The 21,468-nt window shown below is 38.2% G+C and overlaps 1 protein-coding gene across 1 annotated transcript; it reads right to left on the bottom strand.

Moving 5' to 3' along the window:
• Positions 1-7,271: 7,271 nt before the first annotated feature.
• Positions 7,272-9,414, bottom strand: GJD2 (gap junction protein delta 2). Its single transcript, XM_066186896.1, has 2 exons — positions 8,990-9,414; positions 7,272-8,344 (listed from the first exon to the last, which is right to left on the bottom strand). The coding sequence occupies exons 1-2, from the start codon at positions 9,058-9,060 to the stop codon at positions 7,501-7,503; spliced, it is 915 nt and encodes a 304-aa protein (XP_066042993.1). The 5' UTR covers positions 9,061-9,414; the 3' UTR covers positions 7,272-7,500.
• Between the last annotated feature and the right edge of the window lie 12,054 nt (positions 9,415-21,468).

Below are 21,468 nucleotides of genomic sequence, written 5' to 3'. Positions count from 1 at the left end.
TCACGGATCCCTACCAACTCAGCATATTCTGTGATTCTACGGAGTATTTTATCAACAGATGTGTATTTATAATTTGTGATTCAACAACTTAAGAAGATGGGCAGATATCACAGTTACGTTCCAGTCTTTGCATCATTTTAAGGGATTTTTAAACAACTATTTGAGAAACTAAAAATTTAATGATTTTTAAGAAGTTCTTATTAGTAACTGACATTAGCTTTTTCTTAGTATGACTCCCAACAATATACAATGATAATGTATTCATTTATGTGTGATTAGGCCACAAAGATTGATTTATTTCAGTACATGTTACTTATAAGATCAACATCACTCTAAAATTCACTTCTCTTTTGATGTGCCTCATTAAGCCTTGTGATTCTCATGATTGTTCATGCTTTGTTGCCCTATTGGTTTAAAGTAACCTGAAATTTGAGCTATAGATCACATAGCTGAAGGCAGATAAAAATTTCAGTCTCTACTAACATAAAAATTACATGAATAAATGCAGGAGATATAATTTCTAAAATTGAATAATAATTAAAGTGATCAATGAAAGCCTTATGTTTTGCCAGTTTTTTTTTAAACAAAACCCCCACAAACTAAATTAAACATAATTGGATGCTTTGTACGTATTTTTTAAAAAATCCTGTATTTGTTGACACTTTAAGAATTACAACACCTTAACATACATGCAGAATCTGAGATAATAATAATGATAATTAAAAAAGAAAACCAGAAAAATTAAAGTTCCCTGTAGTTATATGATACAAAATCCAAACAATAACCAGAACATTAAATTGAAGAATACATCAAGAAAATTTGCACCACACAGAATTAAAAAAAACCCCACAAACTTCATGTTGTGACATTAATGACATTAAAGTAAACAACTTAAAAATCTTTGAAATGTGTTTCCACCTTTTTTATAAACAGAGGAATTTCAGTAGTTTCATGAGAGAGAAATATGAGGAATTTCACTTTGAGGGAATTGGTACAAATATATGACAGATGCAACAAATTACTTTCTTTGTCCTACAAATTATGTTTCCGCTTGCATGTGAGAAAATGGTGGTAAAGACTTGAATGTGTTATCTCTCTATATACATAAACTAAATATTGCTCAATTACAGTTGCTGGTGGGCATTTAACAATGTCAGATATGGACTCCTCTCGGAGCTGTACATATGTAGAATTATACATTTTCTTACATAAAGAACATTGCTAGAACAGTTTTTGTCTTCTTTTTTCAAAGGAGAAAGTAAAGAATTTCCTATGGCCCTTCTCTTCAGAACCCCTGAATCTCTTGCACCAGAATATGACATGCAGTGCAAATGTGAAAGCCCCTTTGTTTAAGTTGGTTCGGCCTTGCAGTAACTCCACTCATAACATGCTCATCACAAGTCACCCTTTAATGTGCATCTTCAAGTCTGGTTGCTCCATTAAAGTCTGCCTGATATCCATGTCAAGTACCATCTGTTTTCTGATGGACAGGTTTTCTGATGGCAAAGTGTTTTTTGTTACAGAGCAGTGGTGCATTTTCAAAAAAAACCCTAAATTTTGGGGTGAAAATGGGGACATCAGAATTCATGATGGCTTTGGACATTGCAATGCACTATTTAGATTACTCAACGTGAAACCAGAGAATAGTTGGAAATAATTTCTAGAAACATTTTGCTTACATAAGAGATAATGCAAGGAATCTTGTATATTTGCTCATGAATATGTTCTGAAGATGTTTTAATCCCTAAACTGTTAATAAGTCCACAGCATACTTACTTTTCTCTAATGCCCAGAAATCCTCACTTTTTTTCCCCAATTTTGCTGTTATACATTTCCTTAAAGTTATCTATTTGTAATATGTACATCTAATATGTTAAAAAATCTCTGCTCTTTTTTTTTTTTGTAAATTTAAAAAAAAAAAAAAGATTTGACAAATAAAGCTTGCCACTGAAAAGGAAACCATCTCTTCCAAATGTAATGTTTCTTAACTGGTACAAATATTTTTTTACTTTAGCATTCCTCAAAAAAAATTCCTAAATTTTTAGCAGATTTAAAATACAGGATTAATTATTAAAACATCTTTCGAAAAAAATAGAGAGCCAATTTCAAACAACAATCTTTTAACCATTCTCTGAAAAAAATGTGAAAACATCAATCATTATTTCATTGGAAACTTTGCAAAATATTTCAAAAATGAAAGTTACACTTAATTATGTACCATGAAATATATTTATAGATAAATCATATGCAGCAAATGCTGTTTTCAGTGAAAGAAACAAAAGTCAAGATTTGCTTAATCACTTTAGGGTGTATTAATTATTATCCAGGTACTGGTAACCCTTCTATGTCCTTTTTTGCCACACTACATTTGCAAAAAAATAGGTGGATTAGTAGCGTATTATCTTACTTTCACATTCTGTTGAATACAAAAGTAATTCTCACTTTGAGGGGATATCAGAAAGTCATTTTATATGTGGGACTCCATAATCTAGAGAATTTATCCTGTATTTCAAGCACCACCAAAACAAAAAAAAATCTGATAGATTTTAATGCTGTGAAGACAAGCCTCTTAAAAACTATCACTTAGACACCTGCTCAGCTAAACTCCCTAAAGTAATTGGTATAGCCCCTAGCCCCAGAAGTTACAGGAAAAGGGTGATTGCTGGGGGTTTTTGCATGTTAAATATCCAGTCAGGTCATTGCATCGAGTTTGGTTCCTAACTCTGGATGTGTGACTTCTGTATCCATCTCTGAAATTCAATCTGTAGCACACTAATTCAATTCAGGTAAAATCTTTTAACAGTCTTGCAAATATTTAGCTTCATATATACATCTATATGCATGGTTTATTTTTAATGCAGTTCCAGGAAATACTCTGTATCTGCACTTATCTAATGGGCTGCTGACTCTTGATTGACTTCTTTTGTACATTTTAATAGGCATAATACAAAACACTTCCTAGCACAATTTTTCTTCATAGAGATACTATTAGAATTTCATTGAGAGGATGGTGATGTTTAGGGTCTTGTATTAGTAGCTGATACTAACTTAATGCGTTTTCTGAAAGCTTACAATAAAATAGAATTTCTGGGAAGAATATTCCAAAATATCCAGGGATGGGTGTGCAATACAGAAATGCTGTAATCTCCCCTGTTAACCTAATGAAATAAAAGTGTTTCACCCAGCTGGGAATTGACTTGGTCCCCCAGAAAACAAAGTCTTGTCATTAAATTCATGAAGAACCAGACCAGACTCTAAGTACTGAAAACATATGCCTGTGTTCTCCTTATATGACCCAATTTTTTGTTCCCATTTCTATACTTGCACAGCAAACAAAAGCTTCTGACCTGTTTTGCTGAAGGAGCAAGGTGAAACAGTTATATTCAAGCAAAATAAAGCCAAAAGGATGTGGGCACAATCTCTACCTGATCCAACCTCTTGCCCTGAAAAAAATGTATTCTTCTACAAACACAGGAAAAGAATTCTTCCTCACATTTAACATTTCAGGGGCGTCTTTTCCTATGGTTCTCTACATAGCGGCAGCTTTGTTCTACCCTATGAGGTATAATCTAAGCATTGCACCCACCCTGAAGATTCTGAGTGTTTCTGACTTCTTTAGTGTAAAACAAAGTAAAATCCATTTGACCGTTTCTGTGATTCATTAATCTCAGTTGATCACTTTGTTCTTCAGATTTCCCTTGAAAAAGCTGAAAACCCTTACATTTCTTCAAAGTCAGAGGTCTCTAAAACTAAACTCTATATGGGACCAGTGAATTCAGCTTCCTCATGTAAAAATGGTGCATGTAAAAATGCAGCTAGTTTTCATTATGAAAAAAAATTCCTCTTTTAAAAAATATTTTTATCGACTCTCATTGTATCTTACAAATATCTGGTGAAATGGTTCATAACCCCTATTTAAATAGTTTTTGGAATTCACACACATGTGGAAAGCACAAGATCAAGTTCATATAAAAATGAAATAATGTCATTATTTTATGTAAATTTTAAAATTCCGTGAAACTAATCGTTTATTAGATTCTATTGCAATTTCCCATAGCAGCTTAGTGAACACAGCATTTATGTTTGCACTTATCATGACACATAATGTTGTCCACCAGTGTAAAACAATGTAAACAACGAACAAAACAAACACTAACTAAATTTTCAGTTTAATGTCTTACAGAGATGTCAATGATGAGACTAATTTCACTGAGGCAGTAGCAAGACCTAAGTAGCCAGTAATGTGCCCTTCAGCTTCTTGTTCACTCAGTTCTGTTCAGTTAACACACTGTTCCACTGCTGTGGTAATTTTAAAGCATTTATTCTGTAAATGAATAGTCAGCTTTCATGCAAACAGTCCATTAGCATTAATCATATGATTCTCACATACATTGACAAAAAAAAGTGTTTGCTATATTTCTCTTGTCCATGAAAAATGAGTAGTTGGTAAGAAATGAAAAATAACAATTTAAAAGGAAGATTAGAATAACTGATCTCTTGACACATTTCATCTCTCATCTGAAATATGAAAATGCATATTCCAAGTAAGGTGGATGATGTTTCAGTTGATCAAAATGTAAGTCTTTGCCTACTTTATCACTGATCCTGTTACATAAATCAGCATTTACATTTCCTGATACTCTTCTCTTTGGACAAATCTGAAGAATCCCAACTTACTGGAGTGCAAATGCGCATCTACATAAAAAAAAAAATTAAATTAACTGAGTCATTTGCATTGACTAATAAAAACAGATACTTTCTAAATATTACCTCAGAATTTTAAGGTATTAAAATCTGATCACTTTCAAGACATGCACCTTCACTAGAGTTTGACTGAAAACTGCTATGCAGCCACTGGAAAAAACTTGCATTAGGGCTTCTGCCTAACAGGAAATTATGCTGAACCTGAACCAAAGCCCAATGAAGTATTAGTTTTGTTTTTTTCAACTTTAATTTGCACTGGATCGAGCACTTTGCGCACAATCTCTCATTTCTTCAACATTAAAGGAATGCTTATGACTGTCAAATTTTTCCTTTCAGTATCTGTTCAAAATGAGGTTTTGAAAACCATCCCAGGACTCTGCAAAATGAAAATCAGACTTGGATTTGTGTGTCAAATAATAATCTTCAAAAGCTTGTTATTTTGCAGATGGAGATTTTAGCTGCCATGTTGTCTTTCCAAAAATAACATGCAGTTTTCCAGTGAGCATGCAGTCAACTAGCAATATCAGTGTGCGTTTTTATCACAAAGAATTTGCGAAATTCATCTTTAGAGGTTTCTATAATCAAATCAGGAAAACTCTTAAATTTATACATAAGGAAAAATATTTTTAAAATTTTTAAAAACGTGACACATCTCAAAGTCCTTTAATGCTTCACAGTGGAAGAAAAAAGACAGCAGATGAATGTGATAATGGATAGACTATCTAAGAATTAATCAACATTTTTTAAAGCGACAATGCTGCCAAACTACAAGAATGGAATGTTAAGGTATTTGTTGTAAGCCAAGAGGAAAAGATATATATTCATCATCTCCAAGCCAATATATCATAAAATCCATTTTCAGGCTTGGCATAAAATACAATCAAAAGGCCATTTGTGGCTCTGAGCCCATGTCTCCTTCTTATGTTATAAAGTACCCCCAAATTTTCCAGCACCATTTTGGCCCTTTTCTTTAAAGGGCAGATACTATTTAGTTAGAAATGCACTTGTATGTTTTTTAGTCCTGATCCAACTCCTACTGTTGCCAGAGAAATATTTTCTGTTGAATTCAGAAGGAATTTTTAAAAATGTTTTAAAAAATCATTAAGTAAATCTTAGTATTTGAGTCTGTATTAAGATAGTTGCTGTTAACAGAGATTCATTTGAGACTGCCCCAGTGGCTTACCAGTAAGTTGATGGGACATGAGCAACATATTTCTTAAACCAGCTGTAAGGCAGAAAAGCTGAGGTTATTATTTGGATTCCCTGGTGAAAAGCTGCAATTCTTTCATTTATGGGTAAATGTATTCTGGCTATTCCTAGAGTGACCTTGGCAGCCAACTGTGTTGCCCTTAGTGTCAGCAGAAAGAAGGCTGTTGGTGTCAGTGGGCTTTGGATCAGGCTTCAAAGACAGAGGAAGCTTGCTTGAGGAGGAAAACAGACATAAAAACAGTCCTGATTTCCCAGGTTTTGTTGCTTAGAGTTTAGAATACCAACAAGACATTTTAAACCCTGAAGAATAATTGTTGTAAGTCAATTATTTTAACCCTGTAAGTTTTTGTTGTTTTTTTTTCGGTTTTGTTTTGTTTTGTTTGTTTTTTTTTTTTTTTTTTACAATTGTACACAAGAATAAAGAAGAACAAATCTCTCTGGCTTACAAAAAACAAAACAAAACAAAACAAAAAAACCAACAAGAAAAAAAAACAGACCAAAAAAACCCCAAAAAACAAACAAAAAAAAAAGGCAAGTACTTTATTTATCAATATATACCTTAGCTGCTTTTTACACCACTGCAGTGACTAAACAAATAGCACAGAATAAACAAAAGAGAGTATAAAATCATTTCACTCCAGCTGGTATCCCAAGACAACCTTTTGACTAAGTACAGAGTTAGATGTTTCAAGTATGGCACTTATATAAATAAGAGCAGAGAAAAGATGATATATTCACAGTTAAATGCAATGAACTCTCTTCCTTTGGTATGTGTGTCATCATAGGTGATTGTAGGTAAATGCATAACTCAGCTGGCATGGACCAACTTCATCTTATTCATGCACATATTAGGGAATCAATCAAAATGTACTGGTATATTCTGCAGATCACAACTAATGCAAGATGATTAAGGTCTCTGGTGTGTGTGTGTGTGTGTGTGTGTGTGTGTGTGGACAGGCAAAGAAAAATGGCAAAATTATATTCAGCATTTATTTTTAGCATGACTAATTGATGCACAAACCATGATGAAAAATTGCTAGTAATACATACCAGGAATGAAGTCTGTGATTTGGACAAAACAAAATAAGACATCTGTGAGATACGTGAACGCAGATATCCTGACTGTGCTGTGGTTATGTTCCTTACAGTGTGCTTACCCTCCTTTTAAAACATGCTTATGCCTGCACATTGCAACAGTGTCCCCCACCCCACCCCATATAGAGTATCCTTGTAGAGTTTTTGATATGAACATTCTACACATTTACAACAATTAGTCAGGCAGTTCAAACTGTAAACATCCTAAGGACAACCAAAGATCTGCTTCACTGACAGATAAAACCCAATCATTAGAAAGAAAAGTAGGAATAATAGTAGCTGTGCTGTAAGGCTAGGTCAAGCATGATTTTATAGCTGTTTTTTCAGTCTTTTATATAGCGCTGCATTTTGCAGCTGGTTCAGTAAGTGCAGATCCAATACCTTAATGGCTTTCTTGGTGGTTTGATAAAATGCTTGCCTAAGCAATGTACCTTTCTCTAATGGTATCTGGGTCTGTTCCACCTGGCACAGTGTTTCAGTTCTGTCACAGCCTCACACATAAGCTGAGTCACTTGACTGAGTCCTGCCGAAGTTAGGCATGCTCATTCTTGGCAGGTCCTTATTTCTGATTTCATATATGGATTTCCTTTTTGCCTGTACTCCTCTCACTGCCATTTTGATCTTTCTCCAGCCCAAGTGGTTCAGTTCTGCCAAATTAAGCACCACACAAATCCCACTGACAGCAAACATGAATACCAAGAATACAGTCTTCTCAGTGGGTCTAGAGACATAGCACTCTACTTCTTTAATGCAAGGGTATCTGTCACATTCGTACATGGAAGGGACATTGAATCCATACAGAAAATACTGTCCCACTAGGAATCCAATCTCTAGGGCATTTCGAAAGACCACTTGGATGATATAAAATCGAGAAATGCCTTCTTGCCTCCTCATCTTTGACTTTGTAGTTCTGATAGCAGGATTGGGGATTTCCTTCACTTCTAAGCAGTCTGGCTCTGCCTCTTTGGTGGAGTTCTCAGTGTTTTGCAGCACCCCATTGACAATCGTGTTCTTGATTTTCTTACTGTCCTCACGCTTCATTGAATCCTGGTCCCTTTCCAAGGTAAGGAAGACAGTGGAGTACCTCCGTTCCCTTTGTTTAGCAGACTGGTGAACGGAGTATGTTATGAAGCACAGGCTGGGAGTGCACACCATGATGATCTGGAACACCCAGTACCTTATGTGAGAAATGGGGAAAGCCTGGTCATAACAAGCCTGGTTGCAGCCTGGCTGCAGCGTGTTACAGACAAACATCGTTTGCTCGTCATCGTACACCGTCTCCCCTACAATGGCCACAATGAGAATTCTGAAGATCACCACCACGGTCAGCAGGATCCTGCAACAGAGAAGCCCGTCAGTGCGCGCCGCCGCCGCGCGGCCGGGAGCTGTCCAGTGCTGACCGGGCCCCGGTGCCGCCGCTAGACCGACCGGCCCCGACACGGGCACCGGCCCCGGCCCCGGCACCTCGAACCGGCCCCGCTTCCGCGCGGGGGGCTTGCAGGCTGCGCGGCATCGCCTCGGCGCGGCCGAGTGCCACAGACCGCGGGCGGCGGTCAGCGCCGGCCCCCGCCCGGCCCCTTGGGCGGAAAGGCGATCACACGGGCCCTGGAGCCCGCGGGAGCATGGCCGGGAAAGGCGCGGGGCCGCGCAGGCAGCGGGACTCCGATGGCAGTGGGGTGTCCCCGACGACCGCCAGGTGCCCCGTGTCTCCTCGGGGACAAGGACGGCGGCGTTTGCGGTGTTCCCGCGCCCCGTGCCGCATACCAGCCTCGCCAGCACACACACACACACACACACACACACACACACACACACACACGCACAGAGACAACACACGCGGGCTCCAGGCACACCCCGAAAGAGCCCGGCCGAAGGGCACCGCGCAGCCGGGACCCACCGTGCGCCGCCGACCTCCCGGCCGGCCCGCTCGGACAGGAGGAGATCCCCCCCGTGCTCCCCGTAGCTCTCCCGCGACCCTTACCTCCCTATCATAGTAGAATGCTGCTGCACGGCAGCTTCCAGTAGCCTCTCTAGAATAGTCCATTCCCCCATCGCTGTTCATCCGGAGACAAAGACTTTGGCAAGCGTACGGAATCTCTTCACTTCTGCTTTTTTTCACCCCTCCTATTTTTTTTTTTTTTTTTCAGGGGGAGGGAAAACAAACCGAAGAGCAGCCCGTCTCTACCGCCCGCAGTCCGGTGGCGGGAGGCGCAGCCCTGCCGAGGGTTCCCGGCTCGGCTCGGCTCGGCTCTGCGGGGCTCGGGGCCGCTCGGCGGCCGCCACCGTCCCGGCCCGCTCGGCTCGTGGCGCGGCGCGGCGGGCGGACCGGCGGCGTGGAGGGAGGAAGGTTGGCTTTAATGTCTTGCTGCCTCTAATCTGCCTTTAAGTAGTCTCCGCTTGCGTCACTGACAGGTTGGTGGAGAGCAGCCAAAAGCAGCGCTCGGATCTTCTCATTTTTATTATTCCGGTGACTACAAACAAATAAATGCAATAAAAATAAATGAAATAAATAAACGGAGGAGGAGGGGGAGGGAGGGCGGAGGAAGAGCTGCCCCGGCAGGCACGAGGTTCATTGTGCAACCCAGCGCCTCCTTGCCGGCGCGCCCCGGCCGGGCTCCCGCTGCCCCTCCGCCCTCGCCCGCTGGCACACCCCGCGCCCCGCCCGGCAGCGCGGCCCCGCCGGCATCGGGCGCTGCTCGGCTGCCCGTCCGAAACGCTTCTCCAGGGCGGGAGGGTGACACCGCGGCCCCTCCAGCCACCGGCCCCTGGCCGGGGGTCCCCAGGGGTTGCTGGGCTTTGCCTCACTCCTAGAGATCAAAACAGCGGTGTCATACAGCGGTGACCTTACTTGTTAGAACTGCTAAGCCCTGGGAGATATTTGACTTTAAATTGCTTCTTTATTCTCCTCTGATTACAGTTATAAGAATCACTGCAGAGAAATGATGCTCACATATAGCCATTTCAGAGAATACTGAGACTAAGATTGTATTTATGCTAGAAAAGACACCAAATCTTCATACAAAGCATCTCTAAACAGTACAAGAAAAAAGTATCTTGAATAAATAAATCCTTGCATTATAATCAGTCCACATATTTTGTTCTCATTAAAACTGTGTTTAACGTAGTTTCTTTTCGTTTCACAGATACCCTTACAGACTGTACCTGAGACATCACCAAACATTTCCACACAAAACATTGGTACCAATTGGAATTGACTTCTCCAGTGAAGCACTGTAAAATACATTCGTGTATTCTGTATATTTACAAAATAAAGAAGTGAATCTTCACACCTGACCAAGTAATCTCATTAAGGAACCACCTAAGAAAAATATCTTATTACACTTATTGTAATCTACCACTGAACTCAGTAAAATCAAATTCTTCCTAAAGCAGAAATGCAGAGGCCATAATAAACAGTGTAGTCTTTTTTTTTTTTCTTTTCAGCTCATGAACCAATTCCATGTTATATTAAAGATGTTAAGTGTTTTCTGAATAAATGGGACCATGTTTCATCTGTGCAAGAAGGCATCTGAATGCTTTAGACACCCCAAGGTTTCTTGTCTTTTCATTTGGACTATGCAGATGGTCTCTGCTTCACATGATACTGGGTCAGTTGACTGATTGAATTAGGAAAGTATCAAACAAGAGAGGATCAGTGAATACACAGAAATTCTGCACAGAAATTGAGAGATTTTTATTCTCTCCCATTCAAGAGTCTTTGGCTTTTTGTATATAAATTCTAAAAATTGCTGCTGCAACAACAGCAAAGCTAAAAAGAAGAATTTGGAGTTTAGTTTGGTTTGGTTTGTTTTAAGAGGACTGTGGTATCTATCCAGCTACCCTGACAACTGAGTGTCTCATTTAGACCAAAATTGTCTGTTTGCAGGTGGATCTGAAAAAGAGAGAAATCAAAGCATAAGGGAAGCAGTAGAAGGAGAGAGGGCAAGGAATTTGCTAAGAAGCTAATGATGACAATCCTGTCTAGCACATCAAACAGAGAGAAAACCCATTATTGAAGTTACTGAAGAGAGAAGAGAAGATTTTGGTTCATAGACAAATAACAGAATTTCTCCAAAGGAAAGCTGTTCCCTGGTACTGGGAAAGAAAACCAGTTCCTGGTTCATTTACCTGAGCTTTTAGGACCCTTCAGTGAAAAGAAATTACATTCTGATCATATCAAAGACTGGTCTATTAATTAACAGTTAGTCAGTGTTTGCTGTGCTCCTGACAGCCCAGTCATGAAGACAAGGAGGTGAAATGTAAAAAATTAATGCTGCAAACATATAAATATTGCTATTAAATTGCTTTTGATTTAATTGTGGTTTAAAGTTAAATTTTTTCAGACCTTTTTTACAGTAGTTTTCTTTTACAGCATCTCAATCTGGAATACCCGACATCTCCTTTTTTAGTAGTAACCTCATACGCCAACCTGTAACCACATTCACATTCAGGATTCTTGGCCTTTCTCATGAGAAAGTTTACAGAACTTCAGACCTTGGTGAGTTTGGAAAAAAAAATTCAGTGAGTCTCTTTCACAAGACCAACACTCATTTTAAGTTACTAAAAAATTCAAAAGAAATTACTATATCTCAAATTTACATGTATGATTTCTGAGACTATAAATTTTTGTTCTTTATCTGAGGCCTGACTTGCTGCCAAAATGGAAGTAATAAGAATCAGTGTGATGTTCTCTGAATGTTTTACACAAGAGTGAAAAGTGTATGAAGAATACAATTAACCACATTTCCATTATCCTTTATGTGAGCATCAGCAACCTGTGGACTTATCTGACAAATTGTCTAAACCAAAAAGTGCTCAGACTATGTATAGTGTTACATGACTGTATGTTGTAGACGTAAGAAGATTTTCAGCTTCTAAAGGTTCATCTTAGTTTTTACACCATTCCTCTGAATGCTTCAGCCAATAATAAAGCGAGGATTTGCAGAGCAGCAGGCTACCAAAGATGCTGTGGGGGTATATTGCACAGTGTACATATTCAGATTAGAAACCCATGCCTCCATTTCATCCAAAAGCATTCAGGATTATCTAAACTTTATATCTCCTGGCTTGCAAAGAACTGTTTCTTAATGAAGCAGCAATAACAGTTTGCAACAGGGCTAAGCTTGTCTTGTTCAATATTTTTATCTGTTACAAAGAAAGGAAACAAGATCAGCTTGCTATTCCACACATGGGCTTTTGGGTGGTAGGGTGTATTTTTGTTCCTCCTGCTTTGCATTCAAAGAGAATAAGTATTCCTGTTCCATCCAAATTCAGCATAAACTCTGTCGTTCCTAACAGGACCTCAAAGAAGCTTTGCAAAAAGAGAATTCAGTCTGCATGAGTTCAAAGATGCCAGTGCTGCAATATTAATTTCTGATGGAATAACACAGACTAAGTTGATCTTGGATTAGGTCTGAAGAATGAGACTGTATGTGTCCTCAGTTTGAAGCCAAACTGAGGTTAATCTGTCTGTAAGTAGCTGTAGGCCAGATTCTCTCTAAGAAATCCAGCCCTTTTGCCCTGATCTGGTTTTGTAAAGGGTCTGGAGAGCAGTCAAATCTTTCAGGATGCTCATTCCTCAAGGATGGAGCAGAACAGACTGAGATCAGAATTGACACATTTGGCTTGTCTGTCAGACCCCCTCCAACCTGGACACCAGTGACATTACAGGGTCAGGATGAGGTAGCCACATGGCCAGTGCTGTCACAGTGTGCTGAACAGCGTTATTCCCTTGCTTCATTGCTTTCTCTACTGAGGTTTACTAATGTAAAAGCACAACACAGATCTTACATGTGCCTTCCGCACTTACTGCCTCCTTTTAAATTTATACATTCATTCTGAATTTCTTCCAAATATTTCATCTTAAAGAAAATTGAATCAGTTATTAGTACTATGCCAACAATCTTCCTCAATGAAATTTTTTTGCAGCTGTTTGCCGCAGATCCATCACTACAGCAAATGAATACACGTCATATTTATATTCTAAAATTGCATGGCAAATGACTGTATTTCATTGTTATATTAGAGACCACTATTTCCACCATTTGTAACAAACTGGAAGCAAAGAAAAAGCTTTATTTAAATAAAGATTGGCTATTAATAAAGAAAATAATGGGGTTTTCTTTAGGTAGTTTTTGTGAAAAAATATAGCTGTTGCCTTATAGCTGTATAATATATAATGTGACTGCATTTTCTAACTAGTGTCACAAAAGAGAGATTTTTCAGCATTACTTTCATAAAGCATTAGAACATTCTTTGGAAGACTGGTTTGACAAATGTTTCGTTTCAGATACTATTTGATGTAGTCCATGAAATCTAAGTCATTAGCTACTAAACTGAAAATGCCTTTTTAAGACCTCTCATAGCCATCTGCTATGCTCTGCTTTCATTTGGTGCCATGTGTGTATTAATGAAATGATTGCATCAGATTAAATCTTTTATTCATAAAATCATCTAGGTCATCTGCCTCTACCTACACTTTCTCTCTCATTAAAATGAGCATTTGTGTGTACGTTCCCCACTGTATGAGTACAATTCTAGATGCAGTTAGCTGTTGTATGCAGATCTTAAGAAGAAATCCCTCTCCATGTCTTTTTCTCAAATGAATTCCCTCAAAAGATAACTCTAGTATATCACAGCAGAAAAAGTCTATTTTTTTTGCAGCTTTCAAAGTAATGACTTCCCAAAAGGTAAAATATTTGAATGTGCTAATGAGTTCAGTCCTTCACAAGTGAAAGCAACGTTGCAAGAATACTCATTTTGCTGCCAAGAAATGGATAGCACACTCTTCCCATCTAGTCAACAGTGTTCGTGTCAAAGCTGTCAGTTGCAGGTAGGGCTCTTGTGCTCCTTGTGAGCGTGAAATAGAGCCTGCATTTATATGCTTCATGCTTGACAGTAGCAGCGTCAAGTGCACAGAATTCGGAGTTTCCTGTAATGCATGGACAGACAAAACACTCAGTTAACCTAATAATCAAATTAAAACTCTATTATGTATCAGAGGTCCATACTTACAAATGAAGATTGCTATAAATGGAAAGCTATTCAGGAAAAAAATGAATGTAACCACTGGAGAAGGAAAAAATCTATGAATAGTCATGAACTTTGAAAGTGAGGGTTTCTAAGTCATGTTAAAGTTCCATAACTATTCTTGCAAGGGGGTAGGGGGGCTACCATAAGAAATATTCACAATGGGGGCAGGTATTAAGTAAATATTCCATAATCTTCTGAACTAAGGGAATTTAAAATATCAAAATGTAACTGCTTTAACTAGAAAACAAATTTTAAGTATCATACTTTCCTAGTTACAGAATATTTTATTTCCTGACAGAAAAGAATCACCCAAGTTTTATGGGACTCTTGTAAGCTGTCCACAGGGACCTTTCTGAGCACAAATTAACAGCTCAAATCAATTTCCTAGGAAACAATTTGAACCTATGTACTGAATTACAGTTGCATTTACTTCTGGCATATTTACAGCTCCTAATGCAGTGGCATTTGCACTCCTTGCAATCTCAGATTTATTTGCAGATAGGATGCAGCCAGGGGAAGGAACATATCATTGGAACAAATACTTATGACTTGACAGGCTCTGCGAAGAAATACAAAAGAAGTGAATATTCTAGTGACCAGATCATCTGCTGCCATTCTGTTGAGTTTCCTGACTCTCACTAAACTCAAAAAAGCACTCACATGGAGCTAAAGTATCCAAACATCCATTAATGCAATTTCATGGATTATGATGGCTTAAGTATAAATTTGTGAGCCAATCTTATGTGGGTTTTCATTTCAGTTTTCTTTAATTGAAGAGCCTTTCAAAAATACCTCAGACAGAAAAGAGATGAATGATTCCTCCATAAACAGATTTAGTACACATTTTAAGGATGCAAAAAATATCTACATGCTAATATAACAACTAATTCAATATGGGAATGAAAAATTTTCACCATTGAACAAATTATTTTATTCCCAGAGTCTATTCTTTCAAAGATATGTATTACAAAATAAACATAGCCCAATATAACTGATCAGGACATTGTGGTAAAATACCAGCTAATTATACCACCAGATGCCAGAGCCAATGCAGAATATTGTTAGACTCCATTTGGCAGACCTTATTTTTCTCTTTTCCATCAAAAAGACTTACAAATTTTCATCAGAAGAAACATAATTAAATTTACCTGTAATAATACCTTTAAAAATTTATATTGTGTCATAATATCTCCATCCTGTGGTAGTAAATTTTCATTGTACTTATAGCAATTCCCACTGGCTTTAGATGAGCCAGAATTTAAAAACCTTGAAGATATTTATACCAGAACATCTTAAAATTTCTTATGAAAGAAAATGAATTTTGGGAACGTTATTAAATGCTTCAGAATATCCAGAAAAAAAAAACAAAACCAACCAAACAAACAAAAAAAAACCCACAACAACAGCAACAACAAAGCTCCAGTAATAAGAAAAGAATCCTCTATACTGGAACTCCTGGCTGCATTTTGGTGCTTTTCCTATTCCATACAAAAAAAGAAAATAAATTATAAGAAACCATGCTTCAATATTTCAGCATGAATGCATTACATCAAGCACTTTTTTCAGACCTACTGCTTATCTCTGCCCTGACTACATTTGTCTTCAACCAAATGCTGAATCTCTGCACTCCCAGCTGCTTTCAGCTCGATGATGTGATTTACTGAAGAGTTCTTTTCCTTTGTTTTGATTGTTACACCAACATATGTCTTCAGTATTCCTGGTGCCCCTCACTCTTGTCCTCTGCCTCCCCATCTCACCAGTCACAGAAGGGAATTCACATTACATTACAGATTCCCTTCTGAAGCCAGACTGAAACAATCCCTTGAAATAACTAGGGCAGTCAAGTGATTGACTTGGAAGTAAACTATGTCAGTGAATGGGAGTGAAAAAAGCAGGAGCTCAGTAAAAGATGCAGAGGGTTTTTAATCCTTCTGTCATTCAAAGATTCTACAGTTGTAATAAAAATATGTGAAATATATTTGATATTAATTCTATTCCAGATATGTAAGGTATAAATATGCATTTATGGGTGCACAGATGTATGTATTTATGCATGTGTGTCCTGGCTGGGGAGTACTATGTGGCGAGACAGAAACTATTGAGGTTCAAGGTGCATCAAGTAAGGTTGCAAAGCTGAAAGCTATCCAGTTGGATTTGCACATCACTGAGCAAGAGAAACGGCCAGTGCTCCACCTCTACATTGGGGCATGGATGGTAGCAAATGTTCTGTGGGGGTGGCTGGACCAATGGAAAAAAACCAATTGTCAGCACAGAGGGAAACCTTCTGGGCTACTGAAATGTAGCAAGACATCACTGCCTGTGTAGAGACGTTGGCTGTAAAAGTACATCATGAGATGTACATGTGCCCAAGAGTTGGGCTGTGGAAGAACACCACAATGGACAAATGGATTGGGCTGCCAAGATTTAAGTGTCTCAAGTGGATCTGGACTGACAACGTAAGTGTGAATTATTTCTGGCTTGGTGGGCCCATGACACCTCAGGTCCTTGAAGAAGAAATGCAACATCCAGATTGGCTCATGACTAAGGGGTGGACTTAACCATGGACAGTATCTCCCAGTGTGGGTGATAATGGTAAAAATATAAGTATGGGGAGGCCTGGCAGATTGACTCCATGACCCTTCTCCAAACCAGCCATGGCAAGCGCTATGTGCTGACCATGGTGGAAGCCACCACTGGATGGTTAGAGACCTACCCTGTGCCTCATGCCACTGACCAAAACACCATCCTGGCCCTTGAAAAGCAAGTCCTGTGTAGATATGGCACCCCCAAAAGAATTGAGCTGGACAATTGGACTCATTTTCAAAATAACTTCATAGACACCTGGGCCAGAGCGTACCGTATGGATTGGGTGTGTCATATTCTCTATCAGGCACAAGCCTCTGGGAAAATTGAATGGTACAATGGAGTGTTAAAAAAACACACTGAAAGTAGTGGGTGGTGGGACTTTCAAACATGGAGATTTACATTTTAGTGAAAAGCAGTTAACACCTGATAAGTTAACACCAGATTAGTTACCACTACAGGCTCCACCTCTCAAGCTGGCCCTGCTCAGTCAGAACCTGCTTATCACAGAAGGGGATAAAGTCCCCCACAGTGCATGTGAGGAATGTGTCCGTCTGGATTAAGCAAAGGCAAAACCATCCATAAGAATTCACTTGGAATCCTCTTCTATGAGGTCACTGAAGTGAGTTAATTTGGTTCTGTGGTGAAAATATATTTAAATTCCACAAGATTTTAGACTGTCCCAGGTAAGATCCTAGGTAAAAGCTATTGAATTTTTGCTTTCAGTGACATTAGTACATATGGACCAAGAATATATAGTCATGGATTTGAGAAAAGAATCTGACATATTTTGTGGAGTTCATTACATTTTTTTAAATTATTTTCAAATTAATGTAAGTTTAGGAATATTCAGTGGTATCAGTTTTTTAGTTTCAAATCTTTAATCTGATATATAGAGCTACATACTTTTACTGGAAATTACCTATTTATAGACCCAGAATGCTTTCCCAGACTCATCCCAGTCATGCACATCTGAAATTTCACAGGTGGTGATTTAAACTGGCATTTTTGTGAGTTCCACAACTGTTACTAACAAACAGCATCTGCTCAGTCCTGTGCAACATGCTTTGTTTTCATAACACCATTTGTTAATCTTTCCTAAAGAAAAAGATTTCCAGGATGAGTATTTAATTAAATTTTTGTAATGTTTCCATTTCAAAATGGAGCAAAATCAAATTCAGTTTCAGAATATCCATTTCTTTTATCCACAGGAAATTGAATGCTTACTTAAAGATTTTGCAAAAATTTTCATGTTCTGAAATATTCAACTCATAACTATATTTTTCAGAATCTATTAGAGATGGTGTACTTTCAACTATAATGCAGGAATCTGACACAATGAGAGAAAAAGATAAATTCAGTCATTCATAAAGCATTGTAGGACAGCTGCAAATGTGTGTGGTTTATTTCTGTGCTTTTAAGAAAAAGACAAATAAGCATTATGTGTAATGTTGCTATAGATTGGAAATTATAGTTTATTTTTCTAGATGACAGTGAAACCCACATAATTTCTTGCATAGGTTAGAGTTGCTGGAGGGCTGCACTGATTTATGTACATCCTATGCAAATCTGTCCTCGTTTGAATCAAGTATTTACTTGGCATTATAGATTTAGAAATTCTGCTCTGCAGTGTTTGCAACATCTTTCACACTTTCCTGCAAGAACGTGAGGATTGTTTTCCCTCTGATAAACTTAACCAAGCTCTCATTGATTTATAGGAAAAAAAAAAAAGAAAAAGAAAATTTGTCATGGTATCTGGGTCCATGATTTCATTAATCTAAAACTGTGTCTGTTTTATGGGTGGGAAACAGCATGGAGAGACATATCTTCCATTAATCTATCCACATCTTTACAACATTCCCAGGAGCTGGGCCCTGGGGTGGGCAGGCTGGCTCACCCCACCAGCCCACCAAGCACCTCTTTGAGTCATCCCTGGATATGTTTCCCTCTGGTGCTTGCCGAGCTCTACACCTTGCTGAGGATCAAGGGAAGCTGGAGGGCTACATTACACACCCTACATTTCGCACCTCTTGTGAGGCTGAACACCTAAACCAGAACCTGAACCGAAGAGTCTTCAAAATATTTGTCACTTGAACTTCAAAGGATGCAATAGTGTGAGAAAGTCATATATTTACATGCAAATGGATAAATATTTTATATCATAAACGTTTTAAGAGCTATTGATTCTTTCTAGTTTCTAAGATGTATTGCCAATACTAAATCAGGTTTTACCTGTGTTTTTTGGTTTTTTCCAGGTTTTGAGGCATCTCTTATATCTGTATGTGTCTGTATGTTTGTATCTGCCAGAACATAATAAAAGAAATAAAATAATTATATTTTCTTCAATAATCCTGTACAGAGTATCTTCACTTCACACACTAATACCTCATGGCAGAGTAACTCAGACTGTATTCAAGCCCATAAGGAGGTCATACCTCCTAACCTGGCACAGTAACTCTCCCTTTCCCCATCCTGATTTACTGCACAAAGGCAGTATGAAATACATTCTTCCTGGTAGAAACTTCTAAGAATGCATCTGTGAAGGACTTGTTGCATCCCAGAGACTTCTCCTTGCCTAAAAAGAAAAAAAGGGGTTACAGTGAATCAAAAAGCCAGAAGGACTAGGGCTCCCAAGCCTTCAATTTAATTAAGATTTTTCAAAGCTTTAAATAGTTGAAAATTACACACAATTTTCAGGATGTGATGGTGAGACATAGCTTCCCAGTGTTTTCTCAAAACAGACCCTCTCCTGATCTTAAGAAATAGAAATCAGTTGATTTCCAGCCCTGGTTTCACTGTATAAGTATATCCATCCTACAGTTTTAGTGGACAAAATTCAGACAAGGCGATTCAAGTATTTTCTGATAAACACTTAAAGGCTTCCTCTGTTTAAAACGTATTTCAATCAGTAATATGTCCAAAAACATGGATAAATTATTGCTCGTCTTTGTTTCATTAGAGTTTTTTGATACATTTCATCATTTTAACAAATTCCTTGGTGTGAAGGATCAGCCTTGGGACAGAAACTGTATTACAAAGGGAAAAGGCTCACAGGAATGCTAGTGCAATGGGGAAGAGAAAAAAAATGACAGCGAATCCCACAGGGTTTTAATAAATATTTGTGAAGCATATTTAGCTTAATTACACCAACTAGTTATCAAAGTCCAAAGTCATGCTACCTGAAATGTCAGTGCAAACTGTACCTTGGGTTTGATGGCACAATGCACAGCAAAAATAAATGTGTGAAATCCAAATATGACTGCCACAAAAACAAACAAGGTGTGAGAGAAAACATGAGCTCAAAGATAGATCAATTAATCCAAAGAACACCAACTCGACAGGCAGATGAGTCATACACACAGTGTAGGCACAGCTTCTGCTGAATGGAAAATACAACTTAACACCACATGTTTCACTCTGACACACAATGAGGCCAGCAAAACTAAATTGGGTGGCAAGCCTCCTACCTGCACCACGATTGTAGAAGCACTCTCAAACAGGGAAAAATGTCTGAGTTTCCCCTTCTTACAATCAGTCCTTCTCAATAATGCCATTTTCTTCAGTTTTTAAGATTGGGGTGGGGGGGCGTGGGGATGGGAGGAAGTATAATGTAAAGACATTGATTTTGGCATCATAAATAAGATGACATGCTTTCTTTTCACTGGTTGGTCAGAGAAACATATCAAACATATATAGCAAAAGAATTAAAGATATTTAATTGTTCTTTTTCTCAGCAGCAGGGAAAAACAGTCTTTCCAAAACTAGGAAGTGCCAACATACTTGCTTCACAGGGCATGATGATTGTCCTGCAGAGACCTATCACAGCTGCCTCCGAAATAAATCAAGCATGCTGCTACAATGGCTGCAATTAACTTGTTAACTATTTTTATTTTTAATTAAGTGAATGTGTAGATAAGAAAACCAAATCACAATATACACAGAAAAGGCAAAGTTAAAGAAGCACATAACGCAAATTCTAAGTGGTCTTCTGTGACTGGATATTATTGCCTTCTTACTTAAGAGAACACAAAAGTGTTTCTTACGTACAATATTTATTATTAAAATCATTTTCTCAGAAGTCAGAAAGTAAAAATACCATATTCAGAGATATGCATCAGGTTGCACTAGAATCTAGATTGAAACACACAGTGTGAAATTCCAACACAAAGTGCCCTTTCACAAAGACAAAGGGTATATCCACTTGATTCTTTTTAGCTGCTATATTCAGTGGTTGAATAGAAACATGCACTGGAGATTTACAGCATGGAAAAAAAAAAAACCAAAAAAACAACACTGTTTTGGAAAATAGCCATACCCTCACCTACTTTAGACAGCCCTACTAGAACCATCAGCCTCAAAACAAGAGCTGTGTTTAGATTTATCTGACCGGAGATTTTGGCCTTTTATTCTTTTCCTTTTTTTTTTTTTAATGACCTAAGAATATTGTGCAGCCTTTTTGTTCTGTGTTTAAGTTATAGCTGAAGTTCTAGTCCTCCACAGAAATACTCTCTGAAGCAAAATACATTAGACTCTTAAAGAGATTTTTCAAGAGGTCAAATTGCCTAAGATTTGTGTAAATTTTATATCATGATAGAAATGGCTGAAGTTGGATACAGTACCCTCTTTCCCTAGCCTACTTCCCTGCACTGCTTTCAACAGGCAAATTGTGGTTTTGGAAAGAATTCGGAGGATAATAGCAAATGAATGTGAAGAGTTCATGTTGTGAACTAACAGCAGGAGTGACTTGTGACACACAGGTCTTGTTGATAGCCCAACAATTTCATTATATACTCTTCAGTGCCATCTGCTGTAACCAGATACTTTCAAAAACTTAAGAGATAATCA

Source organism: Chamaea fasciata, unplaced genomic scaffold, assembly GCF_029207755.1.
Source record: "Chamaea fasciata isolate MVZ Bird 193981 ecotype frontalis unplaced genomic scaffold, bChaFas1.0.hap1 SCAF_7, whole genome shotgun sequence".
NCBI lineage: Eukaryota > Metazoa > Chordata > Aves > Passeriformes > Sylviidae > Chamaea > Chamaea fasciata.
This window is presented reverse-complemented; position numbering and strand designations above follow the sequence as displayed.

Excerpts from the sequence above, each read along its gene's own strand:
- GJD2 (XM_066186896.1), bottom strand. The coding sequence starts at position 9,060 with ATGGGGGAATGGACTATTCTAGAGAGGCTACTGGAAGCTGCCGTGCAG. Across the intron at positions 8,345-8,989 it reads CATTCTACTATGATAGGGAG|GATCCTGCTGACCGTGGTGG; the intron begins GTAAGGGTCGCG and ends TCTCTGTTGCAG.